This window comes from Hemibagrus wyckioides, linkage group LG20 (genome assembly GCF_019097595.1).
Source record: "Hemibagrus wyckioides isolate EC202008001 linkage group LG20, SWU_Hwy_1.0, whole genome shotgun sequence".
Lineage (NCBI taxonomy): Eukaryota > Metazoa > Chordata > Actinopteri > Siluriformes > Bagridae > Hemibagrus > Hemibagrus wyckioides.
Window position 1 is genome coordinate 19,975,858 of NC_080729.1, and position 21,937 is coordinate 19,997,794.

The window sequence follows — 21,937 nt, forward strand, 5'->3', positions numbered from 1 at the left end:
GCACTGACAAACACGGAGCTCATAACTGTTTACTGTTACATTATTAGCATGACTTTGTCTTTCTTCTGATCCAAAGTCATAAATAAACAAAATTAAGAGATTAAGTTTTAAGTAAATTTAAGACATATCTAAGGTTGTTACATAACTGCTATGTGGTAATGTGAAAGAACAAGAGTTTGGAAATGGGTTGCTGTGGTAACTGAGCTGTTACAGAGGATCTGCACTGTAAAAATTCAATTCTGCTTCTACTTCATCATCATCATCATTATCATCATCATCGATTTGAGCAAGCAAAATGACCTGAGGATGGTTAACATCTTTAGGATCTTTAACATATCACTTCCTTTTTCATATTCACTACCAAAATTGTGATGATGACCTTCATCTAATAAAACTTTCTTTTTAATATTTGCCTTTAAATTCAATAAATTCTTAGATATAAAAACTTCTAACGTACAGCGACCAAGCATAACATTATGACCACTTGCCTAATATTGTGTTGACCCGTCCTGAACTGTGACACTTTTCTATCAGAACCAGCATTAACTTCTTTAGCAATTGGAGCAACAGTAGCTCGTCTGTTGGATCAGATCACACGGGCCAGCCTTCTAATCGCTCCCCACGTGCATCAATGAACCTTGACCACCCATGACCCTGTGGCTGGTATCCCACCCACTAACAGGTGCCATGATGAGGAGATACACAGTCTTATTCACTTCACCTGGCACTGGTCATAATGTTATGTCTGATCAGTGTATTACTGAAGCCTGTCTTAGCAGATTCACCCCACCAGGTGTCAGTGTTGTGTGGCTTTATAAATCTTTAAACTTTCTTTTCTTCTTAAAAACGATCTCTCAAATAGGTTTAAAAAGGTTATCTTCTGAACTCAGTCCTTTTTTATTGGTATAGCTTTGATTAATTTTGAGGAGTATAATATTCGGCATTCCAACATTAGATTATTCGATCATTTTGGTACAGAAGGTTATACAAACTTTAACCCACAATTACAGGGAGGAATAACAAAGGCTCTGTGCAAATATCTATCTTATTCATATTCCTCTAAAAGGAAGCGATTCCATCTCTGCATCAGATCGGCTTGCTAAAAAATTATTAAAGCTAGCATGCTAATTCAGCACCGCAGTAGTAATATTAATTCTCTTTCTCCACAAAATTTCCGTTTTCCTCAAAATAATGGTTTATAAAAGACATGTCTCGGGCCTGTGTTTTGCAAAGTAAAAAAATCCGAGACATATTTCGAATGTTTTTTGGCGGCGAGGAGGCGGCATGACCCTGTGATGTGGTGTGGTCTGTGACAGGAGCACAAAAACACAACCTCCTTTTCCACCTGCATCTGTTTCCAATAGCGCAAATCTACAGAAATATCAGAGGGCCCCATGTAACATTAATTAACCTTAACCACACAGAGAGGTAACGAGAGGTAAAGAGCCCTGAGCCATGGTGAAGGTGGGCTCGTTAGGAGCGGCCTGGCACATGGAAATGTTCTCTGCATTTCGGAGTACGCCACCGTTACGCCTTTTAGAACAGGAATGATAACTATTATACAGACAGACGAGCTCAAAGCTCTAAACAACCAGCAACATTATGGGAAAAAGCTGCTGCATCAGTGCATTAAACAAGAACTCCACCCTTAACGACTTGCATACTCATTTTTATGAAGAACACGTGATATTCAACAGCATCCATGATTTATTTTGTGAATGTTTACACTTCTCTCAGGTCCATGCCGCTCTATTTTAACAGCTTCCTACAAGACCCACGGTGCACGAAGTTCAACTACCTGCTGATATTAATCTATATCGATGCGGCGGTGCTTTAGTCCTTTGGTCTGTGCAGCTCTCTCATCTGTACACTTTGCTCAAACAGATCAGCATCCAAAGTTTCACTTTAACGCCGTCAACATCAACATCATTAGCAATGGTCATCTCGAAGGTCGCTGACTAGCTGAGCCGGGTCGTTTAGCTGCATTGCGTTCTGGGGATTTGGAATCCAGCATTTGAGAATACAACAAGTGAGAAAAGTAGCAGCAGAGGCGGTTTGGTTCGGTGGTCCTGGGATCTTTGTGCTTTCCATCAGTCGTCCAACACCTTAACCAACTCAGCTAACACTTCCCTAATAAACACCACTGTAAGTGCGCTAGTGCCAACAGCGACGTCCCCCTGTGACATCAGCATGTCAATCAACCACAATCTTTTCACAGTAATGACAAAACCATAAAAACATCCAGATACCTCTTCACCTTTCGGATCAGTTTTATTCCTTAATCCCACAGCAGTGCTGAATTCTCAATTCTGATTGGTCGGAAGGTGTTGATTCATTTTCTGACAGCTGGTTTATATTAATGTCCACATTCTACAGCAGCAACAAGTCACACAGCGGACATGACACAAACAAAACACTCGAGGAAACTTGTTTGTAGAAAGAAGATTTCTGTAAGAACATTTGTTCGCTTTGTTACAGTCAGAGGTAAAGCATTCTGACATCTTCGGGACAGACGAGATTGCGCTTCTTTGCAGTTTCTTAGTAACCACATCATGATGTAACAATCTGTTTGGGGTTTTTTGAGAGTTTGGTGAGGAAGCCACTGGTGAACAAGAACAAGACGTAAAACGTAGCTAGAAATAGATAAAACGTAGCATTTAATGTTGCTATAAACAAATGAAACGTAGCATTTAATGTAGCTATAAATAAGTGAAACGTAGCATTTAATGTAGCTATAAATAAGTGAAACGTAGCATTTAATGTAGCTATAAATAAGTGAAACGTAGCATTTAATGTAGCTATAAACAAATGAAACATAGCATTTAATGTAGCTATAAATAAGTGAAACGTAGCATTTAATGTAGCTATAAATAAGTGAAACGTAGCATTTAATGTAGCTATAAACAAATGAAACATAGCATTTAATGTAGCTATAAATAAGTGAAACGTAGCATTTAATGTAGCTATAAATAAGTGAAACGTAGCATTTAATGTAGCTATAAACAAATGAAACATAGCATTTAATGTAGCTATAAATAAGTGAAACGTAGCATTTAATGTAGCTATAAACAAATGAAACATAGCATTTAATGTAGCTATAAATAAGTGAAACATAGCATTTAATGTAGCTATAAACAAATGAAATGTAGCATTTATGTAGCTACAAACAGATAAAATGTAGCTATAAGCAGATAAAATGTAGCATTTAATGTAGCTATAAGCAGATAAAATGTAGCTATAAGCAAATAAAACGTAGCATTTAATGTATCTATAAGCAGATAAAACGTAGTATTTAATGTAGCTATAAACAAATGAAACGTAGCATTTAATGTAGCTAGAAACAGATAAAATGTAACTATAAGCAGATAAAACGTAGCATTAATTGTAGCTATTAACACATAAAATGTAGCATTAAATATAGCTAGAAACAGATAAAACATAGCATTTAATGTAGCTAGAAACAAATAAAACGTAGCATTGTTGAAGCGCAAGAGAAATAAAACACTTTAGCCTGGTTTTAAATTTAAAGAAATAAACCAGAACCATCAAACACCTTACATAAAAACAGCTTTATTTCCATACAGACTTGTACAAAAATAAAGGAATAATAATAATAATAATAATAATAATAATAATAATAATAATAATAATAATAATAATATGCAAATACTGTGTAAAAAAACTAATAAATGTCTAGTGTAACTAGTGTTGTAGATATGTCCAGGAGAGCAGCGTTTCTTTAAAGGGCGAGTACATAGCGACGAGGTGGCGGGTCCGTGTGACCGATACACACTTCACTTTAACTCACACACATTCCTCAAACACACTCTTCACATCTTTATAAAAAAATCCTGTTTTTAAAAAAAATTTTTTTAACATTTTTCCCAAACCTTGCCGATTTCAGGTAACGATGGAGGTGAGAATCAAAGCAAATAAACATTATTATACATGTTAATAAATATTTTATATATATATATATATATATATATATATATATATATATATATATATATATATAAAGGATCGAAACACATCCTTATACACAAGAATGAATAAATAAATAACTTAGATGCAAAAATAAATATTTGACCTATGAAGCATACAGTAAATGCTAAGAGATGCACAGCATCCATGTTGATAAAACACACTGCAGTCGCTAGCAAGGACAGGAAGGCTAATCCTGGTGCTAGGCTACTGCTGGTGTTTTGTGGCTGACCGGATCGCTAGCGGTTCAGCTGTCAAGAGTCACAACTCAGCCTTTATCTCACGTTTCCTAAATGTTGCTAATCAGTCGTGTTCGCAGTCTGTTTGCACTGCAGCTAAGAGGCTAATGTAGCTGATGACCAGCTAAAATGCTAACTGCTGAGGTGGAAAATACTTGAGCGATTGTACGTCGTTGTTGTGCTCAAAGAGGAAAATCTGTACTTCACTCAAGAACTGAAGAAACGTTGAAGAGAGAAAAAACGACAACCTTTTATGCTTTGATGTAGAAAAAAAAGGAAGGAAAAAAACGTTTTCATTTTTCCCCCAGTAAGATGTTGTCTTAACATCCGCCGTTAAATCTAAAGACACACGTTGAGTTATTGGTAAATTTATAACGCTAGCTAGTTTAATTTCATACATTAACTTGTTTAATTAGCTAGCTAGACAATACAGTTTTGTAAATTTGCATGTTAAACCTGCTAGCTAGCTAGGTCACAGTTTGCTTGTTAAGTTAGCTAGCTAGCTTGTTCAGTTTTATGAACTTGTTTGATAAATTAGCTAGTTAGTTAGTTCAATTTTGCTTACCTTTTTTAAACTAGCCAGACAGTTCAGTTTTGTAAATTTGTATGTTAAACTTGCTAGCTAGCTAGGTCACAGTTTGCTTGTTAAGTTAGCTAGCAAGCAGGTTCAATTTTGCTTTTTTTTTTTTTAAAACCGGCAAGACAGTTCAGTTTGGTAAATTTGCATGTTAAACCTGATAGCTAGTAGGTCAGTTTGCTTGTTAAGATAGGTAGCTAGCTAGTTCCGATTTGTATTCATTGCCGACTTTAGCATTCTTTCAAACAGCATCAATAAACATAGCTAAGAGGAAAGCCAAGGTCTAAGTTTGTCTAGGTTTCTGTTAGCACTAACTGCCTAGTGAACTAGCTAGTGTGACTTATTGAATGCAGAAACATGAAGAAAACCTCACCATTACAGAGGCAGCCATCTTGGACAATGAGAATCACCGCTTTCCCTAGCTTTGGTATCAGTCCACCTCTGAGACTCCACCTAATCCTTCTAGACTCTGTGTCTTAATATTAATAGCAATATAGTTCTACTTTGTCTTAAATTTTAATAAAAAAGAGTTTGTATAGCCTGTCATAACTTAACATAAGTTTTTGGAGTTTGCTATTTACTAAACATTAGCCTCCTAGCTTGAGTGTAAAAGTAAATACACAAATACGATGTACTTTAAGCCATGATGTGATTGAGTGAAAGTGTAAAGTAGATCTTTTCATCAGTTCCTTTAACAGTCCTAAGCTCGGTGTAGGAATGATTTAATTCTGTATTGTACATTTATAAAACCGTGTATAATAATAACTTTTCTGAATTGAAGTAGTGTGTTAGCTTTGTTAACCTGAATGTCAGAAATTACACTCGAAAATGGTTTCATCTGTTATCGGGACATATACACACTTAAAGCTCTGACATCCTTCAGTAACAAACGGACAAATGGAACGTTCCGTGTCATTAAAGTCCTGCAAAGTTTCTTGGCAAGTTTCTCACAATGCAATCCGTCAGCGTCCATTGTGGCTCCGTCGTCTACCTTCCGCAGAACTTCTCCATGCCGTGCTCCGACCTCGGGCGAGTCCGGCATCATGCCGGACCTTCTCACGCTGGTTTTGGGAATGTAAAAGGCTGAATGCATACATTGTGCACGTTACAGAAGCCTTGATGACTCCTTCAACTGGAATAGCTCTCATCCCAGAATGCCTATTCCTGTATTCCCGATTTCAGGAATCCCTCCAGCTTCACGTTGCCTCTTTTTCTCGAGGGGGATTGATTTCTTTCCTCTTGCTCCGATACTGGCTTAGCCCACGCACTTGCAGTCCAAGGCTGAGACGTTCTCGATGGTTCTCCATGTCGTGGATGTGTCCATGAAGGAGACAGACTTGTATGCCGTGGGTCGGCAGCAGGGTCTGGTGCTGACCTTGCGTGCTGTCCGTTTGGGCAGGCTGCCGTTGGTCAGCAGAGCCCGCAGCGCAGCGTCGTAGTTCCCTCGTGCACTCTGGCACAAACCCACGCAGAACTTAAAGAGCACGATCTCGTCTGAGTCGTAACCCATCCCCAGGTCCCTCACTCGCATCTCACGCCTCTCCAGGTGGCAGTCACGGCTGCTCTGGCCCCGCACCTCGTCCTCACCCTTCTCCTTCTCTTTCTTCTTCTTCTTCTTCTTCTTGCGCGAGCCCTTGGACTGAGCATCAGAGGCATCCGAGGAACGTGGGGAACGTTCCCACCGAGCCAGCTGATCCTCCTCTACCAGAACCGAAGGTTCTGGAAAGACAAGTGAGAACATTGTGACCTAGCAGGTCTTATCAGTAAAATCAAATCAACTTTTCAGCCACCAAAACCCAAACTCACCAAAAATGTTTTGCCAAGGAGAATGGCCGTCTCCATCTCCCATCTCCTCGTCTTCCTCGGGTAGAGTGTCAAATGGCTGCTCGTCCAGCGTAGTGGTAACTAAACCCACTGCATCCACGGGGTCTTCGCTAAACCCATGCCTGTCTCCGACTACCAGGGGCAGCAGAGATACAAGCACCCATACCACCATCTGCATGAAAAGGAGTTCAGAAGTTCACGTATTCAGAAGTTCAGCAGCAGGCATTATCTTGATGTTCTTGATCGTACCTTCCAGTTCCTTCTTTGAAACGTGGCATCAGTGGCTGCGGATAACATTGCGAACAGTCCTTGCTTGGCTCGACCTCTCCTCCGCCTTCTTCCACCTGCACAGAGACAACAAGAACATCATGTCACCCTTTTCTGCATTTTAATCTAAACTTAGAGAACAGCATGCAGGCGATGCATACACCTCCACGCACCCATGCATCAACATTCATACGCAATGGCATCCTGCTAATCAAGAATACACAATGCCTATGGAAAGTGTGCTTGTAATCATGGAGATCGTGACCCCGTGTTGGCATGCGGGTGCAACAAAGCTACAGTGTCCTGTAAATAAACAGCTCTAAGGGAAGCCCTGAGGAGCTTTCGAGGTTTGACGAGATTAGCTCTGTGTTAAAAGGAGGCATGCTGGGGGATCCTGGGTCTCCCAAAACCACACAGATGCAGAGCGGTTGATAAGGCTTCCCAGCAATGCAGATGTTTACTGACTCACTGCAGCATGTGAGTCACTGAGCCTCGCACTGAAGGCCTCTGATTTATATCAGGGTTGAAACGAGGCCGGAGAAAACCGGGCTATTATTTACACGCCGAAGATGACTAATGGGTAAATTAGCAGAGCGTGTCGCAGAACGACAGGATGATTTCTGGCCTGAACACTTTCCATTTTAAGGAGGATCACAGACAAGAAAAATGAAAGATGGCCACCTGGGTTTAGAGCCATCATGCACGAGTCACATCGCACAAAATTGGGCAAAGTGTTTATGCTCTATTAATAATAATAATTCACATGGCTGCTCTCGAATCAGCTTCATATTGTTATGTTTGGGGAGTTTCAGTAGTAGTAGTAGTAGTAGTAGTAGTAGCATGGGTTGTGCAGCAGGGGGCAGTGTGTAATACGAGCCTCAGGATTTCTCTGAGATTCATGTGGTCTATATCTGAGGCTGATGGAATCACAGCAATAAAATACATTTAAATTCAATTTACATTCACACCCAATGGATTTGAATTGATTCTTTTGGAAAACACCTATCCAAGATAGCAGACCACATGCAAGCTAAAGAAAGGTTTTTAACCTGAAAGATTAAATTTAATCAGCAGCAAAGAAGGTCCTGGAACATAACCCAGAAGTTGTTTTTAGGACAATATGAACAGAATTCCACACTACATGAGCAACATCTACACTTTTCCTTCATTTTATTTCCAGAAATGATTCTAGACATTCTATAAATATGCAAACTATGAAAGTCAGCCCACTCCACATGCCACACCCCCTTTCCATTGCTGCAATAGTGTACGGAACACATGATATTTGCATACTGTGACCTGATAGCCTGTTTTGTTTTATGACAAAAAAAACACCACCGCTCTCATGGGAATTTTTACACTTTGACAAGAGAGCATAGAATATTAATTGTCTTAAAATAATTATAATTATATTTAATTGCATTACTGTACGAAGTTTATACAGAATGTATCAGGAATAAAACACTGTTATCGTTATGGGGTATTGTGATGTAGTGAGGCATCTGTTACCACACTGAAATGAATTCTTTTCCTTTTACAGTCACGTCCCAAAGAATTTTGCTCCGATTATTACAGTTTGTATTAATTAAAGAGTTCCATATAACGTCCCAATCCCGGATAAAATGGGAGGGCTGCGTCGGTAAGGGCATCCGGCGTAAAACCTGTGCCAAATCAAAACATGTGGACCAAATGATCCGCTGTGGCGACTCTGAACAGGGAACAGCCGAAAAAAGAACAACAAAAACAAAAGAGTTACGTATAATGTTGTGGAATGTTGTGGAATGTGGAATAATAAGACAAAAACGCAGCTTGTCACATTACAGAGAAACTCATCTGTCCTGAAAAATGTGGGAAAACATATAAAGCGCTGACACTGGAGACTCCTTCCTTTACTGTAAATCAAATAAACTAAATCAAGAAACCTTATCATATCCATATGATTTTTATTAAATCTGTTTATTAATGGTATGTGAATGAGCTGTTACCAAAGAAACGATATAAGGTTAATACAAGCATCTGAGATACTGTCAGAAAACAGCATGCTCTCCGAGACAGAAATATTTCCGGTGGTTTTTATAAACACGAGCTCTAATGCACTTCTGTCCATATGGATTGTACACAAACATGAATCTGCGCTCAAAAATTCCCCGAAATCCTCCGTGTGGAATCCGGAATAGCGAAAATCCATATCATAACATAACAGAAACACCCACAAACAGCTATAAATGTGTCAGTCTGAATTAAAAAAAAACAACCTCTGTTCGCACACCTTCCTCGAGGTATATTTATAATCAGCTAAACCTCAGACATCTGACCACACCAACACACACAGCCATGTCCATGAGGCCATGGCATTGCATTTTTCCACGATTCTTCTCCCTCAGCCATGACGTGTGTTTTGTGCTTGTTTAGGTTTTACACTGAGGCTACGAGGCTAATTTTGCTAACAAATCAGGAAAGCTTATTTTCTACCATTTTAGCATCATGCAAACTGCATGCATAAATTACTCTGTCAAGCACAAACACACACTTATACACACTCACACAGACACTGTAACAAGCCTAGAGCCAGTCATTTAACTCAGTAACATCATTTGGACTTTTATAAAATATGTTTTTATTTAAAAAATAATAGATTTATTAGCCAAAGTGTTCCTTTAAAACGATCTCGCTGTGTGATAAATTCTTACACTGTTCACTGTGTTCATGCAGTCAGCTCCTAATGCCCAAGTGGTGTGTCACATGAACAGTTTGACTCTTTGATTCGATTCTTTGAGTCGACTCTTTCAGGTAAAATAATCACAGACAGGGTTGTGTAATGAATTAAAGTTACTGTTTCCACCCTACAGTTTATTGTTTTCCTGTAACAGCATGTCCTGAACTGTGTTATTTATATCACATATGTTCAATTTGACAATGATTACAATGTTTTATATGAGTCGACTCGTACTGGCGAGTCAAATGAGCCTTCTTACTGAAAAGAGCTGGAATTCCCATCAGTACGAACCACTAACACTAACATTAACACTAACACTAACACTGACTCAGTGTGCTCTGGTACGAGTTATAAACTTCTACATCTACAGTCGTTACTGCTTTCAGCCAGTTGGAACATGCTGCTTTTTAGTTAAGACTGGTATCCAGTCCAAGGTGTATTCCTGACACACAAAAACCATTTTCTTGGGGATAGGATCTGGATCAGGAATGATGTGACTGCAACTCGGTTGGTGTTTAGATCTGCTAGGACATACACATCATTTAGTATTCTCTTTCTTCTTTCTATTCTGCTATCTCTCTCTTGCGCTCAATCCCCCCCCCCCGTCTCTCTCTCTCTCTCTCTCTATCTTTCTCTCCCTCCCCTCTATCTCTTTCCCTATCCCCCCCCCCCTCTCTTTCTCTCACCCTCAGGACTTCCTGCTGTTAAAAAGTTCAAAGTTTAGGATGAGATTTATGAGGCAAGAAATTGGGACAATTTGCTGCTGACTGTCTCATGAAATTCACATTTCTAGATTCAGGTGACGATAAAAAGATGAGATTTGTTTAGAAATGTTAGTTTTTGCAATGATAAATCAGTAAAATGTAAATATTATATAATAATAAACAGCAGTGAGGTTCAGTAAACGTTGTTAGTTTCATTTTAAAGCAGATTCCCTCTCTGTTTACGTTATCATCTATACAAGAACCAATCACAGTCCTTTCTGTCCCTGGGCTCACTCTGATTGGCTGGAGTGTGAAGCTAACTGGAGTTACATTAAAACTGTGAACAATATTGGGGGTTTTTGTTCTAAATAATATGAACAAGATACAAAGGTTTTATTGAAACAGGACAATTTAAATAATTGTCTAGTAGTGTCAGGGATTTTTTGTTATCATTTGTGATCTTTGACCATTTATATCAATTTACAAAGTTATGAAGGTTATGAGTCAGGATAAATATTATGGTTGGTTTAGCCAGTGTGGTGCTACTAGATTTCGGTCAATAAACTGTCGAAAATGCCAGTTACACGCAGCCCGAGGCTTCTCAGCTCTCTCATCATTCACAAAATATGTTGAGAGTCGACTCGGTGAAGTGTGCAAAGCATCAAAAAATCAGCAGTGCAGGACTCGAGAAGTTTCCACCAGAATTCCAGATCAAACGTTCCAGTTGACTCCAGCCTTAAAGCTCAGGAACAGAGTTTCTTTCTTTCATTCCCAGCACTGCTGGTGCACCTGGTAGTGTTTTAGAAGCACCTCAGTGCTCCTCGTGTATCAGAGCTTTTCTCATGCGAGTGTTGCCGGTGCCCGTGGGGTCGAACCGGGCGGCCCTGATCATGAGGAGCTCCAGAGAGAGTCTGTGATGTCCTGTGCGCTGATTAAAGCCTCGCTCGGCCAGTTCCAGTCTGCCACTTCCCTCCACCCTCAGGCTCAAAACTGCTAGAAAAAACAGGAAAGCAGGACCAACACATGATCGTGACAAATATGGGAGTGAAGCCTGGTATCAGAGCTCAGGATGCAAATGAGGGGGAGAGTGTTGGTCACTCCACTGCTAGAGCTGGGAGATTTATTTATAATATATAACATAAGATATGATTATTAGTCACGTAGTTACATCGATGATGTTCCTTCCCTAATCCAGTATCTACATGGAAAAAATAACACAAAAAGATGAGGAACTTTCACTCATGGATCTTTAGAGTTCAGGAGGTTAAGATCACTGAAATGATCAAACTGCTTCTACTGATCAATACAAATGATCAAATACTCAAGCATTCTACTGAAATTGCAAACACTCAAATAATCAGATTAATTAAATAATTCACACTCAAATACTTACAAACTCAAATACTCAACTTTTCCCAAACTCAAATATTCAGTACTCTTTACACTCAAATGTTCTCAGATATTCAGCTAGCATATACTCAAATGCTCACCATTCATCTCCAGTAAGCACCGTATCCTGGTTTGGGTGGCTATGGTTCTGGAGTCTATCCCGGGAACACAGGGTGTGAAGCGGGAATGAACCTGGGACGGGATGCCAGGTCATCTCTGTGCACCGCACACAACGTTCACACACTTAACCCACACCTAGGATCTGTCCTGAGGACACAGGACACGTGGAGATCATATAAAACTCCACCCGCAGAATAACATGAGCTCAGGATCCCGGAGCGGCGAGGGTGAGCTCACATACACTCGAACAGTCAAACGCTCAATAATCAAATAGTCAAAGCTTTATGATTTCTTTGGTGAGCGTGATTTAAAAGTTCTAAACCGAAAGGACTTTGCAGATCTCTCTCAGGATGTCTGGTCATAACGTACAGAGTATAAATGACGGAAAAAGAGCGAGGTCTGCATTCTTTCAGCACGCCTCGCTCGGCCACTGCCATTAGAGGTGTTTCATGTGCCAGCTCTACCTGTCAGAAAAGATGAGGTGTCTCGGAGAGGGATCGGCCGTCTTAAATCAACCCGGCAATAAAACGCACCTGGTGCGAGCCTGATCGCTGCCAGACACGCTTTCATCGCAGGGTGTGAACTCCATCCTGCACATGTACGAGTACTGAGTAATATATCAGCTGTATCAGTGTCCACACCACTTCATCACCGTCACTTTAATCCGTCGTGTGGAGTTTTCACTCCACTTTACCAGGGTCTGTGTTTTGACCTTGTTCAGACGCCTAAAGCGTCGAATCCGCTACACGCTGAAGCGCCCGCTGTGCAAAATCCTCAGCTAATCGTGGCACGTCCGCTAGCGTGAAATCCGAGCGTATCATTTAATAATCCCTCTCAGGGAGAAAGCAGGATCTCGTTACTGTCAGCTTCGAGTCGCTGCAGAGTTTCAGCGGCGGTGAACGCTGCCAGGAAGACGATTTAGCTCTCAGAATCCTGCAGGTCTCCTCTTTTCCTGTACTTCTTGTGCTTTTTTTAAATCTACGAGTGCATGGAAGATGTGTATTCATCATGTCAGTGAACAGACAGTGAAGGTAATCGGTCATTAGCTCTGTTTAGACCTGATGGACTATTCTGATTACACAGACTGGTGTTTGAGGTAAACGTATCACTACTGAGATAAATCACTTGAGGCGAATTAAACAATATGTATATTTGAAGGCGGGGCTATGCATAAACTCAGGTTGTGATGTCACAACACTTGAGAAATGCTTGAAAGTTTTGACTGGAAAAAAACTAGCTACTATCATTTGTTACTGATTAGCAGAGTTGTTGAATGCTGCTACTGATAGCAGGTAATGAATGCTAGTTTAGTAGCTGTCATCTAGCAGCTAACTAATGCTAGTCATAAACTAAATCTATGTTCTTCATTAGCTACCATTACTGTTTAAAATAATTAATTAAATATAAAAATGCATGTCATTTTAGCTACATCACTAGCCAGCTAGCTGCTTGGCACGGCATGAGGAAGATTCTTTCCTAATTTAAGGATCGTACCATTTTTAACATACTCTATTCTGGAATTTTTGGTGTAGAAATATTCCTGGACTGTATATTCCTGGACTATTTTTAGCTGTTAAACAGACAAAATGTTCTGTGATTCAATCGTTAAAACGTTAAAATGTAAATATTTAAAAGTCAAATGGTAGATATTTTCTTGCAATTGCTCCCTTTATATAATTGATGCAGCTAAATCCAGACCAAACCGATGAAGCAGCCAGAAGTGTTACTCCACACACACACACACACACACACACACACTCTCTCGGATTCCTCTGGTTGAGTGTTTGCACTACAACTCAGCAGTTTGGAGTTCAGCCTTTTATTTTTGCCACTCAAATGCAGCGGCCGCTGTTTGCATTCCACACCGCGCGGCTGCCTGGCCAGTGTGTGTATCTGGCCACTTCCTCTCACTGCCATATCCTCTGTTGCAGACCACACACACACACATACACACACACAAATATACACACAAACACACACAGCACAGAGGTAGAAAGAAGCCAAAATGCACAAAACACACACACACACACAAACAGTGTAGGAGGAGAGCCATGCCAAAACATACACACACATGCAAATGTTGTCTTGTGGTTTGTCATGTGACTAACACAACTCCAGGACAAACTGTACACATCTTATACATGCAGGGGAGCATTTTTTAAACACTTTATATATATTTCTGGAATGTATTCTAGAATGTAGTGACTCCAGCCAAACGTGAACGTGACTTTATCTAGATTTAATCTAATCAAACAACTCCAATTTGGGATTAATGCACCTCCTAGGCTCCGCCTCCACGTGTTTAATTGCAATTGTTAGCAAAGTGACGTTAATGATAATATGATTATTTACTAATAACGGCATGTGCCAAAGTGATTTATTCCTCTCAGAAATTCGCAAACAGTTATAATATTTACTTGTATGATATCTCATACTTTTAATCCGATTACAGTTGCATTTTATGTTGTGGAACGCCCATGAAACAGCTCTTACAAAACTTACAGCTTTACACCTGACTTTTAAAAAAACTTTGACACTGGAGACTCCTTCCATCAGAGTGTACGTCCCTGTGACAGAGCCGTTACTATGGAAACGATAAGGTGTTATAACGAGAAGGAGAACATTAATCTAAATCCTGCATGACGGCCCGAGCCTTCTTTTCTGACCAATCACAATCCAGAACCGCTCGGCTGTGACGTTTTTCTACCATCGATGTACAACTCTTCGTGGCTTTGACTGCTCTTCACAACAGAAAGTGCCTTTGAAGGATGACTAAAAAGTGCTGAAATGAATAAAAAGCAAACACGCAGCTGTATTTCGCAAGCTGCGTCGGAGGGGAAAGGAATTTACTACTACAACGTCCCAAATCTCTGGCCTCTACACGTATCCAGCGAGAGATTCGGTTTGTGTAACGCCCGAGTCCTGTTGCTCTTGAACTCCATCCTGAACAAACAGTTTTAGCAGCTTCATCGAAGTGGCTTTGCCTCTCGCTATGATAACCAAATACAGCTTGTGATTAAACGCATTTCAGGAGGGAATGACAGAAAGGGAACACTTGGGTGAGCGAGTCCTTAAATGGGAATAAATTAAAGGGGGAGAGGGGCAACAGAGGAGATACAGTTTCACTCCAGAGGATTCGTCTGAACAGCCACAGAGTACTTGACAGAAAGAAAACGGCAGGAGACGAAGCTTTATTAATAAACAGACTATAGAAAAAGAATCCTGAGGAGCATAGATTATAGAATCAGGAGTGTTGCAGTTGTAAATGATGAAAGGTGCAACAGGTTAACATACCACTAACTTTTCACACCGTTCCTCTCGACAAACAGGCTGTTTTGGATACCTGAACGCACAATTGAGCATGTTCCAATCATGACTAAGCAAAGCTCATCCTCCCATCCAGCGTCTCTACCTTTCCAGATGAATCCTCAGGTCATTACACCCTGACAGCCTGGACAGCGTATAGCTTGTGTACTCTAGCTCACGTCTCATTTGTTCAAATTAAGCTCGGGGTTGAGGGAAAAAAGGGCAGCCATTAGTGCGTCTGGATGAACAAACGGCATTCAAAGAGTTTCCATGTCCTGGCCGAGCCGTTCAAAGGGCCCGACGGCACCATGATTAATGCATCTGACCTGGCAATTGCAGAAGAATACGGCTTATTGTATTAAACAACCACTTCCAGCCCCCAAAAAACACGCTGGTGTGCAATAAACCTATTTAACGTACTTCACTTTCAAAAAGGAAAAGATCTAGTGGGAGATGATCTGATAAAGAGAAAAAAGGTAATAACATCGTTCATCTGGGTGAAAATGGGGTGAGAAACCAGACGGGAGGGTAAAAAATGAAACAAACAGAATCAAGAAAAGCAAAGGAGGTTGAGTGAGAGAGAAACACAGCCCCGTTCACCTTTCCAGCCTTTTTGGGTTTTTTTAAAGCTGCAAAAGCTTTGTTTGTGAGATATTTGAGGCACTGGCGTTTAAACAGATCCAGACTCCGGACTGCCCCATTGCCCTGTGGCACTCTTACTCCGGCTGTGGCACAATCAGGGCTAATTACCCAGCAGTGTCAAAGGCTAAGCTTACAGGGACAATTTTGTGGCTAAAACCGGGCTGGAAGGACAATTACGCCGCATTTTGCGGTCAGCTAGAGAAGGTGAAAGGGCACCGGGGTGTATCAAAAACCAACGGGTCATGCTGTTTCGTCGTGACCACAAAGCAGACGAAATGGGTTCCAACTCTTCAAGTGGAACATCCGTGGCACTGTGTTACATTTCTGTCAAGTCAAAGAGTCTCAATACGCAATGCAACAGGGAACAGCAGCGTGCCAAAGCTGGACGATGTGAAGTACAAGGCTTTAGTCATGTTTCATTGCTTCATCTTTGTGTACAAGATTAAAGTTTCATAACTAAGCTCTAGACATCCACAAGCAAACATTTCCCAGCTCACAGGGACAGAGGGTCTTTTAAACTGTTGCGTTGACCCCTAGTAAGGTTGGAGCCTGGGTCAGTTGAGGTCAAAGTGTGTGCACTTTTAAGGCAGAGTAACAGGACCCTGCCAGTTAAGTGTTGCTCTTTCACACACTCATGCTTGCAAAATCTGTAAGAATTCACAACGGATATCTAAAGTCGTGCGAGGTTAAGGGAACAATCCAGCGTTTTTCAAAACTTTACTGACTACTCTGCAGTCACCGTTTACGTATCGTTCACACGACTGCCACCGAGAAGAACACGTTTAACACATATCGGTTTAGTCAAAATTCTCTCATTATGAGTCTAAGGTGTTTTGACAAACCACATTCAGTATGTACTCTGTAACTGATAGAAACTGAAGATGTTAGATCTGAGACTTAGATTTGCCATTTACCATTTGTTCTAGGGCCGGTTGCTTACATTTTCCAGAAGGTTATGTGGTGTATATATGAGCCATGATCAAAAAAAAAACAATTCCTCCCACTAAAAAAAGTAGTTCCAACTCTAGAAGCATCAATTACACAGATATAGAGCTTCAGGTTAAAACTAAAACCGGAAGAATTTATAAAAGTGGATCACAGAAATGTGCTCTCTAAATTAACATCCTTTCACGAAGCTCGTTAGCTGCTCTTAGACTTCTGTTTTTGTGATTTTGGACTAAACATGTTCTTTTTTTTTCAGGGCAGTAAAATGTGTTGAAATTCTCATGTCTGATAATCACACTGCTACACATGCAGAGGATAAAGATTAGGTTGAAAAACCCTGGAGGATTCCTTGAATAACATATTCGCTGCATTAACATATCAACAGCTATTTAACTGTAAAAGCATATAGATCATGGTGTAGAACAGATCCCATAATGACAGAGCAGTTTTAAGCACTTATCGCCTGATGTCCAGATGGTAACAATATTCTTGCGCATCTTTACACACTCCCCCGCCCTTTCACACTCTCTCGGTGTCACGCACACACTCACAAACTTTCTCCCACCATCTCTCTCACTATCGCACGGTCATTAAACATCGCCGCCTCTGACAGGTTTATGTGGTCCGAACATATACAACAACTCAGATCTCACGACTCGGGATGAAGACTCACGCCAAAGGCACGCCATTAAGAAGTTTAAAACACACTCATCACCATTAGTGGAAGGTCTTTTCCAATCACACTACTGGATTTGTGGGAAAAGGAGATGGAGGAACGTTCGTAAATCACATTTTCAGCCAGTAATTTGGTAGAAAACTCTAAAACGCAGATGCAGCGCTGTGCATAAGCTAGTTACTGACTGAAGGTTACAGTTTAGCTAGCTAACAAAGACAACAAAATAAGTACAAACACAGCAACAGTGGTATCGACAAAAAAAATCAACATATTTTCTGAAGTGCTGATAAATTAACTGCCATTCAAAACAGAACTTCCCAGAAACAAGAGCAAACCAGCCGTGAAATGAATCATTTGCCTCATAAATGTTGTAAAGGAACTGAAAATCGAGACAAAAACATCTGGGAACAAGATACAAGTCAACATTTACCTCAGAAATGTTGGTAAATTACCTGAAAATTGAGTTAGTTAGCAAATAGCTCTAAAAATGGAGATTGAGGAAAAACACACCAAACTTTCAGGAATATCAGAATTTCCTCACAAATTGCTAGTAAATGATGAAAAATGCAGCTAGTTAGCTAGGAAACTGCGGGTAATTTTTTATACAGATAAGAAACAACACCTAATCATCTGAAATAACAACATTTTCCTCAGAAATGTTAATAAATGTGATGAAAATTGCAACTAGTTAGCTAGAAAACAGACCTAACCCTCTGAAATAACATTTACCTCAGAAATGTTGGTAAATTAGCTGAAAATGTAGTTAGTTAGCAAATAGCTGTAAAAACAGACAATGTAAAAAACAAAGATTGTGGAAAAACACCAAACTTTCAGGAATGTCAACATTTTCCACAGAAATGTTAGTAAATGTGATGAAAATCACAACGGGTTAGCTAGGAAACTGAGGGTAAGTTTTTTTTTTATACAGATAAGAAACAACACCTAATCATCTGAAATAACATTTTCCTCAAAAGCAATGGCAAATGAGTTAAGTCTTTACACAGTTAATGTAAGAAGACACTGGTGGCTAGCTAAATGGTTGGTTAATTTAGCAACATTTCTGACACAATCTTGACAGAAAACAGTGGGAGTGGAAAAAAAAAAAAGTCAAAACAACTTGGAAAAATTAACAGAAGTTTTGGTAATAAAGCTAAAAAATAGCTAGCTAGCTAGCTGGTAATCAGATGTGAAGAATCCCAGTGAAAGCAGAGTTAAGACAAATACCTCCAGAATATGAACATTTCCTTCAGAAATGTTGGTAAATCAGCTGAATTTAGTTATCTGGCTAGCTAGGAACCAGCTAACTGGCAATGTAAAATGAATTGTCAGCTAATTTACCAACATTTCTAATAAAGATGTTGAGAGAAAATATAAATCAGAATGTTAACAAGACCAAAACATGGCAGATTGCGTGACAATTTAGTTAGCTAGCAAAGTTGTATAAATAGATAATGTAAAAAGAGAGTGACCAAGCAAACAATTTCAGCCAGAAGTTTCCTCAGAAGTGTTTGGAAATTAGCTGACCATTTATTTACCTACCAAAACATTGCAAAAACAGACAATGTTAAACACTATAGCAGAAAAAACAAGACAAACCCATCTGGAATGTCAACATTTTCCAAAGAAAAGACATCTAACACTAAAATTTGACTGAAATTACACTTAGCATCAACAAGCCAATACGGATTTTCACATAGCATGGAAAACTCTGAGGTATCGTATCGAAAAATGTAAACTTCCAAAGTCATAAATATCACAAAAGTCAGCAGGATGTATAGAAATTCTAATAAAAATGCAGCAGATTGGGAAATAATGTTTTTATTTTGTCTATAAAAGAGCACTTTAGCACCTCCTGCTGTTCGTGTTTGTCTTAGTGTTATTCTTCCTGATCCTATTCCTTCAGAAAAGATCCTTTTTTTTTTTTTTTTAGCAAAGCAGTGTTTATTACATAAACAGTTTACTTTATAAGGAGCTTTCATATAAACATTACCACAACGATAATGCTTATTCACGTTAGCACCAAACTAGCCACGGCGCTCCTTAATATGGCATTTCTGTAACTGCTAAAGTAATGTTGCGTTCTGAAACACACGGTTTCAAATGGGCTAATGGGCTAATGAAAAAAATACATCATGTTTCTTTGCGGTGCCGTTTGCCAAAATGGTGTCTTGTAATCCTGAAAATATGTAACATTTTCCTCATGTGACATTCATCAGACAAATTTCAGTCAGTGAGTCAGTCAGTCAGTCGGATTCGTGAGCTCAAAGGAATTTAAAGGAAAAATGTCCATGGGAAAAGATGCTTAGAAGAAAAAGAAGAAGAAGAGGAGGTGCCGCGAAGAGCGGGAAAAAAAGTAACCGAAGCCTCGACACGGACATACAGGAACCCGTCGTGTGACCCGTCCTCTCTGCATTGTGAAACTCGTACCCTCAACCGGCACTTACAATCCACATCTGCAGATTGCGATCGTCTGCTTTGAAGTGAACCTTCCTACCATTTACATCAGGCTAATGACAAAAACGGAGTTTGGAGCAGATTGCTGCGTTATTGATCTAATTCATTCAAACGAGCACAAACACAAGCGTCTGAGAGATCTGAAATGTCCAGTTCATATCTCAAAAGATTCGGAGATTGCTGGTAAAACTTGAGGTTTTATTTAAGGTCCAATGCTAACATAACACAAATAACTGATCTGAAGAACCTGGTGGAGCTTTTTATCATTATTGAGAGCACGATATCACAACCACAAGCCTGATGTTGAATCAACTCATCATTAACACTCGATTTAACACCTAAAGCTAGAGACAACAGGAGGGACATCATGATGTGTTGTAGGGCATCAATTTATGACTTTTCTTATTTTCACTTACATTAAATGCTAAGAATTCTCAAAACATTTAGTCTGGTGCAAATGAACAGCATGTGAGCTGCTAATTCGATCATTTAATGCACATTAAAAGCTGTCTGATTGTCATATAGAGTCCGGGCAAGTTTCTGACTTAAATCAGGATGTGAAGGCTAGCACTTTGGGGGTCAAACCCCTGTCTACAAGTCAGAGAAAAATGTTCAGCGTTCAGTGAACATCCTTTTAGAGACTTAAACACTGCACTCTGATTCCAAGCTCTCTGGACATTTCCATTCTAAACGCGGTCATTAAGGTTTAAAGACGGCTTTTTGAAGGTTCCACAAACCTGCCCATTAAAAATGCTCTATAAAGAGAGTTATTTTATCCAGTCACATACCTCAAAACCTCCTGGTTCCTTACTGAGATGACTTGATGCTAATGAGTGAGAACTCCAGGAGTGAATTCTCTGCCATGAACACATTCTGTTCATTCACCACATGAGGATAAAAACCACGAGAAACCAGTTTCTAGACACTTCCACAGTGTATTCAGGTTAAACTGATGGGAACAGCACACTTCAGCTGACGATAACAAAATAAAATCCAGTTGGATTTTTAAAAAATACATAAATAAAAAATGAAGACACAAACAAGTGGACATCCAGCTTTCTGACACTGAAGAGAAAAGAATCAACACCAGGTGCACCAGGAATAAAAGATCACCTGAACTTCAAAGGCTTTCACCTCAACTGCTGACCCTTCGATATAAAGTCTTTAAAGCCGGACACATTTTTTTTTTTTAAAGGTAAACTGGACATAATAAAGGTACAGAAGGTACACCAGCAACATGGAAAAATACCGTCCTTTATTTCTGCCTTGTGTTGTAATTCAATGTTGTGCGTCTTGACTCCACTCCTCACTCAGCTTATTATTATTATTATTATTTTGTATATTTCTTAAATAGTCTAGCGCGCCATACTGCGTGCTAATTCAACATGTTAGAATTAAATTCTACACTTTTCCGACAGCCATGCACGCGCCTCCGCTTTTCAAACCGCGCACTCGAATCCGCGCCTCCTGCGTCACTCTGGAGCTTTATTCTAGTGACAGGTAATAACAGGTTTATAACTTTTCTACGCGCTATACACCCTACACCCCCCAAAAAATACAGCCAGGAATAAAAAGCGAAAACACAGCTAAAGAAAGAAAGAAAGAAAGTTGATCAAAAATGGAGAAGTGAAAGCGCGTTACCGGTGAGGCGAAGAAGATTCGCTCCGCTCCTCATGTCCCAGAGGTTCAAAACACACACACACACACACTCACACACACAGGCAGTCCTCCAGCTCCTTCACACTTCATCATCCTCACACGCTTAACTCTCCCCGGAGTGTGTGTGTGTGTGTGTGTGCGTGTGTGTGTGTGTGAGAGAGAGAGAGAGAGTGTGTGTGTGTGTGTGTGTGTGTGTGAGAGAGAGAGAGAGAGAGTGTGTGTGTGTGTGTGTGTGTGTGAGAGAGAGAGAGAGTGTGTGTGTGTGTGTGTGTGTGAGAGAGAGAGAGAGAGAGAGAGTGAGAGAGTGTGTGTGTGTGTGTGTGTGTGTGTGATTGTGTGTGTATTCACCTCTTAAGCAGCGGATAAAAAAAACTCTTCAAAGGCTTTAATGGGCAGGGAGGCGCCTCCCTCTGTGGCCGTACCTCACACACACAC

The 21,937-nt window shown here is 40.0% G+C and overlaps 1 protein-coding gene across 1 annotated transcript; it reads right to left on the reverse strand.

Annotated features, from left to right (window-relative positions):
• Nucleotides 1–4,026: 4,026 nt before the first annotated feature.
• LOC131370517 (glial cell line-derived neurotrophic factor) lies at nucleotides 4,027–21,748 on the reverse strand. Its single transcript, XM_058417836.1, has 4 exons — nucleotides 21,485–21,748; nucleotides 6,874–6,968; nucleotides 6,607–6,796; nucleotides 4,027–6,519 (listed from the first exon to the last, which is right to left on the reverse strand). The coding sequence occupies exons 1-4, from the start codon at nucleotides 21,516–21,518 to the stop codon at nucleotides 6,056–6,058; spliced, it is 783 nt and encodes a 260-aa protein (XP_058273819.1). The 5' UTR covers nucleotides 21,519–21,748; the 3' UTR covers nucleotides 4,027–6,055.
• Between the last annotated feature and the right edge of the window lie 189 nt (nucleotides 21,749–21,937).

Bases quoted from the DNA above. Each gene is read 5' to 3' on its own strand.
- LOC131370517 (XM_058417836.1), bottom strand. From the start codon at position 21,518: ATGAGGAGCGGAGCGAATCTTCTTCGCCTCACCG. The intron at 6,797-6,873 runs GTACGATCAAGA...CTTTTCATGCAG, and splicing joins TTCAAAGAAGGAACTGGAAG to ATGGTGGTATGGGTGCTTGT. The intron at 6,520-6,606 runs GTGAGTTTGGGT...TTGTCTTTCCAG, and splicing joins TCCTTGGCAAAACATTTTTG to AACCTTCGGTTCTGGTAGAG.